A 10954-nucleotide genomic window follows, 5' to 3' on the forward strand; every position below is an offset into this window, starting at 1 on the left:
TTTTACACAGCTAAACCCGAATTCTATGGGCGTGATCATCGGCATCAATTTATTACCGCCCTATAAGTCTTTCCTCTACTGTCAGTTTGTGCTTTTACCTATAGTGTCCACTATATTTTTCTTATTTTTTTTTATTTCCTTAGTTCTACTTTGTTTCAATTATTTGTTCACCACTTCACTTTATATACATCCATTCACCTACACAGCACTCTATTACAATCTACTAAAGCCAGCAATGAAAGTTGAGAACTACTGCTGCCGAGAGCTAAATGTGATAGCTATGAGTGATTGACACCAGCAAGCGGCTTATGACGGTCTCAAAGCACAATGAATATGTGTACATTACTACACAACTAAGAATGCAAACACAGCCAAGATCCTCTGCAATGGTCTAGATCACAGACATTGCCCATTTGTTTGTAATTCTTCTACATACTGTATTTAGTTTTGCTATTCTCAGAGAACCGTGTTATAACACAAATAATAGGTTTGCCATTGTCTGTATCCTGAGACCTCACTTCCATCTTATGTTCTTCATCATTTGGATATTACACAGTTCCATGAACAATCAGATTACCAATAACCAAAGTAATCTCGGTACTAAAAAGATCTCCGAGATGCTTTGAAAATGTTAATATATTTAAGAGTGTTAACAAGCAGCACCAGAACCCCCGCTAAATGACAAATTGTGAAGTCAAGTAAAGACCTAAAGTTTCCTTTACTCTAAATCAGTGGTGGGCAGCAGGCAGCCGGGCAAGACTCTGGGGTAGTTTTAATTAAGATTCTAAAAATGAAAAGTGGAGGTGTTGCCCATAGTAACCAATCAGACTCTGTACATTATTTTCTAGGATGCAATAGGGAAATGATAGCATGAATCTTACAAGCTTTAGTAATTCTGACCCTATTCCTGTGGCACTAGGTCTGGGACACTTTTCCTTACCTATTCTATGCTTTCTTGTAAAGCAGAGAATAAGCCTTAGTGGGAGCAGCCATCTTCAGCATGAGACGTCCCCCTGCAGGGAGGTCACGCAGCACCACCAATCGGTGGAGGAGGAAGTGCAGTGTATTCTGCACAACATATGCTCCCTCCGTTCTCTGTGGGCTCCAGACTAAAGTTTAATATTTGTTACCACAATTTACAATTAATTAAGCTAGTGAGGGGATGTGGGGAGGTCTGTGCACAGGTGCTATGTGGAGGAGTGTTATGGTACATTTAATATCTGAGGGAATGGGGAACTTTGATGGCAAGTGGGGGGCCTGTTCTTGTGGCTTCATTTTTCGGCAAGTGGTGACAGGGTGGAATGTTGGGGCAAGTATGGACTATGTCGAAGCATTCTGGAATAAATGATGCGGGGTTGGCGAGGGAGTTGTACGTTTTTTTTTATTGAAGTAATGCGAGCCCTTTTGGAGGTTGCAGGCAGCACATGCTGGCTTTTGATGTAAATCAGTTTGCCTATTATTGCTCTAAGAATATAGAGCTGCACATTAACATAGATCAGCATGGTTCCTCCAAGTTAGCAAAGGCTGACACTGTTATGCAGGGTACACACCTGAGCGATGGATCAGCCACCCACCTGATGGGCTGACCGATCCACCAGTTTGGTAAGTGTTCTGAAGAAAATATTTGAGCATATACACTTACCAATCCACCGCCCGACATGCCTGGTCAAAGGAGCAGGAAGGGACGTCATTGTCAACGGTTCTTGCAGCCAGTGTACGGGTGGTTGCCAGTACACACATGCAGATCCATAGATATATTGCCATTGGCTGTGCTGCAGGGCTGACCTGATATGTCAGTGACTGAAATAGTTTATAGACATATTGTGTGTACACCGGTGCACTACAGATATATCGTTTGTACGAACAATATATCTACAAATGTTTACGCAGCTTAAAGGATGATATTACAACAAACTAATAGTTAACACATCTATGAAGAGATCATACTTCCAGAAGTTGGAGTTTAGTAGTTTCTTCATTTTCAGAAACTTTGTTCTACTTTTGAAGAACTGGAAAACATACTTTACTCAAAATCACGAGGCGCCAGCAGCCATCATGTGACTGTAGTTGTAACTTACAGGGATATTGCACAATACTTCTATTAGTAGTGTAAAGAGATTCATATGAAATTACAATGAGTCCAGTGTTAAAGAGGACCAGCTCCTTCATGTTGTTTTCATTTATAGTGCATGAAATGTCTTTCTTTTGTTCCGAAAAAAGTTGCACATTGGAGAGGGGGGTCTATAATTACTTTGTATTGCATATTAGGACCTCACAGATCTACTTTAAGTACCACTACATGAAATGCAAGCAATACTGTATAACAGAGTGACTAACAAATGTCAGAGACTCATACATACATATATACCATTCACACACAAAAACAGGAATGAGAGTGTGCAGTTATTTTCTATGCTTGTAGGACGTCCTGCTTACTGGAGGCCTTGAAAAGAGCACACTAATCCATCCAGGGCAAGCTCTCACCTGCTAAGGTATAGAACAACAATATTAACATGATAAACACTTTAAATGGAAGGCCTGATGCACACCACACTATGGTCTTCATTCTAGCACCCTGCACCTGTCATAACCCATGCAGTTCCTCCATCTTGCCAGGGGTGTCACTTTCTGCTCTGGTGCTTCTAGCACACAAACTACTAAATCTCAGCAGTTTGTTGCATCAGCTGAGTGTGCTAGAAGCACCAGAGCAAAGCACATGGATTTGAAAAGGTGCAAGGTGCTAAAACAAACTCTACATAAATTACTGAGACTTGGGGCTAGGTCTATGTTTAGCTTGGCTTTCCTAAAGTCTTTGAACATCAGACTCACTCAGAAAAGTAATGTCTCTGATATTATATAACCCCTTGAAGGGAAAACATAATGTTGCCAATAAATAAATGTTAAACAACAACCCTATTAAAGGTTCCATGGTAGCACTCATGACCTTGTTGTGGAGCACACTCACCTGGAATGACTGCTGATTCACCAAGCTATACACCAAGATGAAGCCCTGCCCATTCTTAATGTACAAATCCCTCATGGAGGCAAACTGCTCCGTCCCTGCTGTGTCCAGGATCTCCAGCACAGATGGTGAAGAGTCCACCTCAATCTCCTTGCGGTAGAAATCCTCAATGGTGGGGTCATATTTTTCAATGAAGGTGCCCGTAACAAACTGTACAGTCAGGGCTGATTTTCCAACCCCTCCGCTGCCCAACACCACCACTTTGTATTCCCTCATGGACCCAGAGAGTCAAGCTACACATGCACTGCGACACAACAGGGTTAGGAGAGTGTTAGTGTGCTGGATGGAGAGCCAACGCGGTCATATCCTCCGTCAATATGAAATATTCCTGGGGAGGTAGATTTGGAAGAGCAGGAAGCTAGATGTGCTTGTCCGGCCTCCTTGTGTCCAGTCACAGCCGCACAAGGACACCGACACCTTCAGGGTCTCCCCAGATCCCTATTGTCCTTTAAAACAAACACAAATAAAATTTTTGTTTTTTACCAAATCACAAGCAGTTACACGTCATACAGAGGACTGATGACCAACTAGAGATCAAAACATAGTAGTATACTAGTCAATAGAACAGGGTGAGGTGCGGGAGACGTTCTAGTAAATGCCACCACAATCTTAAAGAGCAAATAAACCTATTTGATAGTAATATGTATAAAAGGTAAGTATATTACCAAAGTGAAGAATATGCACAAAATCTGTAGTATTCATACTTAGCCCCCTCCCCACCAACCCCGTTCATTACCATGCGCAGCAATAGTAGAGCATCTGGGATTTGGAGATCCCGCCAAACTTTCCCACCACAAGACAGAGAGAGCCTTTAAATCAGGGCAGTTGGGAAGTATGGAAACATATGTACAAGTGTAGTATGTGTATTCACTGGGTATATTTGCTTTAGGGAGGTGTTTAGACATTTTCAATAAGAAATTTAGGGGGCAAACCAATTAAGCACGATGTGAATAGTGACGGGAAGTTGGTCCGACTATAATAACTTAAGTCGGAGAATGCCGGTTCTTGTGATTTAACCTGGGTGTTTAGTTGCGGGAACCGTCATCCTCAAACTGAAGTGCCGGCCGCAAGGCTGCTAGCGCCGTGCCAAGCAGGCAAACAGGCTCGTGGCCAGCACTTTAGCCTGTTTTCTGCTCACACCCACAGGAGGGTGCGAGAAGAAATCTTTAATCAGGCTAACATCGCGCTGCATTGAATAGCTCCGGGAAAGCCTTTCCGGCGCTATTAACAGTGTGCTGAATTGAGTTGCCCCTATGATAACATCAAGAGGAAACAATTTCCCAAGCAGCAATGTTTTAAAATATGCAGATATGTATTTATATTGTTGAAACATCAGTGGTCATTTCAGATATAACAACAGTCCAAAGTTAACAAAATCATCACTGCACGTCAGTCTAGAAATAAGTCATGCTTAAGTATCAAAGTGCGTGATATATATTAGTGTTCATTTTAGCACCCTGCACCAGTCACTGGTGCTTCTAGCACACTCTGGTCTGTATTTCAGCAGTTTGTTGCATTAGCTGAGTGTGCTAGAAGCACCAGAGCAGAGAACAGCACCCCAGGCAGAAAAGAGGAAGTGCACGGGTTGTGAAGGGTGCTAGAATGAACACTATGTCAATCCTATTAGGTGCGATGATCTCACGTGTGCGAGTCATCGTGGCAGTGGCCGCACTTTACGGCAGCCCGGATTCGCCTAAAATTGCTCGCAGCCCCATAGGGCTCCAAGCAAAATTATGCGAATCGAGGCTCAGGTCGGGTAGCGAAGTGTGCGACATGCGGTGCCATTGCCAGCGTTTAAAAAAAATAAAGCATATAAATAACCCAACACTGAAAGGAAGTACATTAGAAATAATCCTTTATTCAAAACATAACTACTTTTGACCAAGGTCCTAACAAATCTATTATGGCTACATTAAAAGATATTGAAAAGTTTATATTGAAAAGTTTATATAAAAAATTATATTTAATATAAGAAAAGCAGAAGCAGCCAAACAACAACGATCAGTCGTTTTTTAAAATACTATGGGCTCAATTCAACACGAATTGAATAGTGACGGGAAGTAGCTCCTGGATCTATTCAAGTCAGCGCGCTGTTAAGCCAGACTAAGCGTATTTCTCACACCCCTCCTGGGGTGCGAGCAGAAATCCGACAAACTACTTGGGTGATGCTGTTTTCTGCCCTTAGTGCCGCGGAAACAACATCGCCCCGGGCAGGTTAGTAGGAGAATGCCCGTTCTCGCGACTAAACACCATGTTTAAGGCACGAGCGGTGCGGCAACGGGCATTCTCTGACATAACAGCACGCTGAATTGAATAGCTCCGGGAGCTCCTTGCCAGCACTATTCAATTTACGTTGAATTGAATCGTGCCCAATGAGACAAGTACATCTGCGCTAAAAGTTAGATCTTAAAAGTATTACTTAGTGGGTCCTTATGCTCTACAATAAATGCCCTCCTAGCAGCAAGAAGATAGCAGGTATACACTGCGTGGCCACTGCAGTGTCATATGTCTGTTGCAAATGTTTTCCAAACATAAGAAGTCTCCCTCCTGTTCATGGGAGTATACTGGTCGACAGGATGGAAATGGCAAACAAAACAGTCATTTCATCCTCCCATGACTGCAAACCACAACACATCATCAACATCATGCCTTCTGCCTACTTAATCTCTTATTATTACTCTATTTACCAAACAACAGAGTCAGCTCACCACTGCCTAGGTCTTACCACACCCTATGAAAAGGCTGCCATTATTAACATTTATGTTGACAATTGCAATGCTACTGCACTAATTGATGCATTCGCAAAGTCACATCAAACAATGCAAACTGGTTTCTACCTTATACCGCCCCACCCCCCATATGCCATAATGTACCCAATAATGACTGATTTTTATTAGCCATTTTGTAGCTTCTGACAGCTAAGATGATACTCTGCTCATTAAAGTCATTCATATTCTATACAGCACCTACACTAAATTCTCTACTTTATCAAGTAGTGCTTTAGTGTTCATTCTGTCTACAAATCGCTAAAGGTCTCTGCAATATATTGCAAACACAGGGCCTGACAGAGATGACGCTAATGCAATTTTCACGCAGATCGAGCGATTGTTTGCCATTGCGCATGCATCGCACTGTTAATGCGCGAAGGCAGTTCTGCGATCAAGCAGGCACGGAGACCCATCGCAGAGTGTTCGACAGGAAATGAGCATTTGGAGGTGGTCAGCGAAACGCAGGCGTGCCTGGCCATTTATACGCCATTACATGGGCGTGCATAAATTAGCCACTGCAATTGCATACGCAGCTCTGCGTGTCAGAAGAGCAGCCAAGGCTGCAGCAGGTTAGACCTGCCGCAAGGGTGTGATGGCCGCCGAAGTGCTTCGATGTTACCGATATTTACGTAGGTATGAGTTGTTGCACGCAGGTAAAAATGCAGCAGTGGGCGTCTATGCTCGGGCGATCTTTGCTAACATTAGCATATTTTCCCAGCTGCGTTCCGTACAAAATTGCAACTGCAATCGCATTAGTGTCCATCTCTGAATCAGGCTCCCAGTTTCAGTGGTGGGCTTCTCATTAAGGCACTTCGTGAGCAAAACACCATACGAGGGATGGATGGTTGGCTCAGTCTCGGCAAGGCACTCTGCAAGGGACAGAAAGGTGGCTCAGTCTCGGCAGGTAACCAGAAGGGAGACGAAAGGGTGGCTCAGTCTCAGCAGGGCACCAGATGCGGGACAAAAGGATGGCTCAGTCTTGGCAGGGCACCACATGGGTGACGAAGGGGTGGCTCAGTCTCGGCAGGGCACCGGGCGAGAGATGGAAGGGTGGCTCAGTCTTTTCAAGTCACATGAAGCAGTATTCATTAGAGTGTGCCTTGGCAATGCACCACACACTGTTGCAAGGTTCTTACTTTACTACCAAATATATTCTGGATACAGGAGATTGTTTGAATTAGAGAGCATTTGAGTAACAAATTACATGTGGTCTGCAACAAAATATTCACATGGTGGGATGTATTGCTGTAATACACTGCATAGAGGGAGATTAGGTGATAATCATGCAGCGCAAGAATATAAAAATATTGTATTTCCCTGTAATAGACAGCAATTGTAGGTGATACATAATTTTGGACCAAAGGACACGTGTACGTGTGTGTGTGTATATATATATATATATATATATATATATATATATATATATACACACACACATATATATATATATATACACACATATACACACACACACACTTATACATGCAGAAGGGGCTTTATTACCCAATTAGGAAAGCATAAACAGAGGAAAATGAATCGTTGTAACATACACTATATGGAGGGCAGATGTTACGGCTGCAGTGAATTATATACTGGATGTATAATGTACAGTATTGGGTATATTATACATTGAGAGGGTCAGATGGGTGAAGTTTGAAAAGTTAACATTCATAGGGTGCAATTCAAATGTTTTCACCAGCAGCTGTCAGTGCCGGGCGGCCGACGGAGAAATTAAATTGTTGCTCTGTTCGGTGAGAATAGCCGCCAGTATTTCTGCCCGCTCGCCCCTTCCTGAGGTGAGCAGAAATGTATGAATAGTCCGTGATTTGAGCACCCTAACCTGGGCTTTATATGAGTTTCGCCATTTTACGCAACTAAACGCAGTCTAATTGGGCGCAACAAGTGCAATAAATAATAGCCGCCCACAAACAATTGAATTGCAACATTAATTATGGCTACTTAAAAAAAAAAAAACATTTTGAATCGCCCCCATAATGTCAACAATGCAGTTTCCCCATAGGGGTGTTAACTAACCCTAAAATCTGCAAATACCGAGTGTCAACATTGGTTCTGTCAACATTCACGTCGACATTCTGAATGTGACTATTCAGACCATGTCGACATTCGGAACATAATACGGGTCAAATATAGTTACTGCAGTAACATAGACAGGGTCTATGGAGTAAGATAAAAAATTTGAGGAAGAGGTGCGTGTGGGGAGTTGGGTACAGGATCCTGGCAGTCAGAAAAACGACAGCGGCATCCCGACAGTCAGAATGCCAACGCCCAAAGGTAAATAGCCTAACCCAATTTTCCCACAGCCTAACCCTACCCCCCACGCAGCCTAACCTAACACCCCTCTCACCCACCGCAGCCCAAACCTAAAACCCCCCGCAACCTAAACCTAACCACAATACTTACCATCGGTCGAGATGCAGGTGCCAGGATTCTGATGGCGGTATCCTGAGCGCAAGCATCTCGACCACTGGGATGTCAACTAAAGGGGGACAGATATCACTTTGTGTGTAAGGTACAACATTAAGTGTATTATCATGTAATGGGAGGAACAGAGTCTGTGTAATGTACTGTATGAGGGTATATATTATTACAGGATCTAATGCACAGGAGTACAGTATGGGAGATATCTTAATATACAGAGAGGAGAGAAGGCTCTGTGTAATGCACTGTATGACATTTATTTATTATCAGTTACTTATAAAGCACCAGCATATCTGTTTCGCTTTACAATTGGGAACAAACAGTAATAGAACAAGATTGGATAATAACAGACAGACATTGGGGCAAGAGTGTACAAGCAGATGCCACTGAAATGAGCAATACACAGAATATATAAGGTACAGTATGTGAAATATAGTATATACAGTGGGTGGTCTGTATACTGTGCAGAATTATGGGAAGCAAATGTCACTACAGTGAGTAAGATTATAGAGCACAAAATATATAGGGTATATTATGTGGTTGGAGGGGGGTAGGGTATGCACTGTTTGGGGAGGGGCAGATATTATCACTGTAGTGTTTTATACACTTTTGCATGTGTAAGGAACAAGATGAGATATACAGTAATATCCAGAGGAGGGTCTATATAATGCAATGTATATGGGAGGGGGCAGATACGGTACTAGTTTACTTTACAGACTCATTGCAGAGAGAACCGAATGAATTTTTTAAATGGAACTTGTGTACTTTACGTACACAAGTACTGAAATGTCCCCCACCCAAAGGAGAAAGTTGTCCGCTCGTCACAAGTTTATATTCCACCTCTATGCCCACTTGGATGGTAGGCAATGACGCTGGACACTGGCTTATGATGTCAGGGTCCTCTCCGTGAAGGGGATTTAGACATTACCATGATTGATAATACTAACGAGTGTAGGACATTTGGGTTCTCTCTGCAATGAGTCCGTAAAGGGGGTTATCCACTAGGCGATTTTAGCAAGCGATTGCAAAATAATGACATTGTTATCGTGCAATCGCTTGCAAATCGCGTATGCATTGGGCATGTTTTGGTCGGAAGCAAGCAGCGATACGCATGCACGCTGGTCGCTTCTGACATCCATCATCACCCGTACATGCTGGTCAACCTGACAATCCCGCAGGTTCAGCATGTGCGGGGATGAGGGATGTGCTGGGATTGAACGAGTGACCGTTCAGTCTAGGCACATCACTAGATATACAAACGAGAGCAGGATTGCAATGTCGTAATCGTGCTCTCATTTATATATCTAGTAGTGGATCCCCGCCTTAGAGTACACAAGTACCACAGATACAACTGCAATGTTATATAAAGGTATATGCATAAGGGACAGAATAGGACCTATAGTAAAATACAGAGGTGGGGTGGGTCTGTAAAATGCACTGGGTGGGGGCAGATGTATTTGTAAGGTACAGTATAGGGAATATAGTAATATACAGAGGAAAGTAAGGCCTTTATGATACAATGTATGGTGTGGGTAGATATCACTGCATTGTGTTATACACGGGTATGTGTAAGGTACAATATGTGGCATAAAGTAGTATACAGAGGTGGCTAGGGTATGTATAATGCACTGTATGGGGGCAGATATCATTGCAGTGTTATACACAGGCGTTTGTGTAAGGTACAGTATGGGGTACATGGTAATATACAGGGAAGGGTCTGTGTGAGGCACTGTATGGGGCGGGAGAGAGGCGCATCCCTATACCTGGATCCCGGGCGGTTGGTTCATGCATGCAGGGCCGGGGTTACCCGCACAGCGATCCCGGGCATCTCACCTCTCTCCGTGCAGGGTGGGTCCCGGATCCTCCGCCGACTCCGGAGTCCCGGAAGGAAGTAGAAGAAGCTGCAGAAGCGGATGTGGACGGGCAGCGGCGGCGGAAGTGAGAAGCGCACCCGGGTCAGCAGCGTAGCGGGTGTGACTGAGAGGGGGTCCGGCATGTGCTCCTGCCTTCTGCTCACAGCTGGACGCCGGTGGCCGTCATTGGACGTGTGCAGCATAGGAGGACGTAGGGCTGCACGGAGCAATAGTCAGCGCCTCTGTCATATTATAAGGGGTGGACACAGCGCCTTTCATATCATAGGAGGAGGGGGACACAGCGCCTCTCACATTATAGGAGGGGGGGCATAGCGCCTGTCACATAGGAGGGGGGACACAGCGCCTCTCACATTATAGGAGGGGGGACACAGCGCCTCTGTCACGTTATAGGAGGGGGGACACAGCGCCTCTGTCACGTTATAGGAGGGGGGGGCCACAGCGCCTCTGTCACGTTATAGGAGGGGGGGACACAGCGCCTCTGTCACGTTATAGGAGGGGGGGACACAGCGCCTCTGTCACGTTATAGGAGGGGGGATACAGCGCCTCTGTCACGTTATAGGAGGGGGGGCATAGCGCCTGTCACATAGGAGGGGGGACACAGCGCCTCTCACATTATAGGAGGGGGGACACAGCGCCTCTGTCACGTTATAGGAGGGGGGGACACAGCGCCTCTGTCACGTTATAGGAGGGGGGGACACAGCGCCTCTGTCACGTTATAGGAGGGGGGGGACACAGCGCCTCTGTCACGTTATAGGAGGGGGGGACACAGCGCCTCTGTCACGTTATAGGAGGGGGGGACACAGCGCCTCTGTCACGTTATAGGAGGGGGGGACACAGCGCCTCTGTCACAT

The 10954-nt window shown here is 44.6% G+C and overlaps 1 protein-coding gene across 2 annotated transcripts in view; it reads right to left on the reverse strand.

Annotated features, from left to right (window-relative positions):
* The window catches only part of RAP2C (RAP2C, member of RAS oncogene family), a 30030-nt gene extending 19786 nt beyond the window's left edge, over positions 1 to 10244 (reverse strand). The window contains exons 1-2 of one of the 2 annotated variants that reach the window (XM_088465738.1): positions 10063 to 10244; positions 2966 to 3468 (exon numbers count right to left, since the gene is read on the reverse strand). In XM_088465738.1, the coding sequence (XP_088321864.1) occupies positions 2966 to 3238 (273 nt within the window). In that variant the 5' untranslated portion in view covers positions 3239 to 3468; positions 10063 to 10244. Of the gene's footprint in view, positions 1 to 2965; positions 3469 to 9992 lie in introns of both variants that reach the window. The other variant, XM_088465737.1, reaches the window with a different exon arrangement.
* Positions 10245 to 10954: the final 710 nt, after the last annotated feature.

This window comes from Taudactylus pleione, unplaced genomic scaffold (genome assembly GCF_031769625.1).
Source record: "Taudactylus pleione unplaced genomic scaffold, aTauple2 ptg000064l, whole genome shotgun sequence".
NCBI lineage: Eukaryota > Metazoa > Chordata > Amphibia > Anura > Myobatrachidae > Taudactylus > Taudactylus pleione.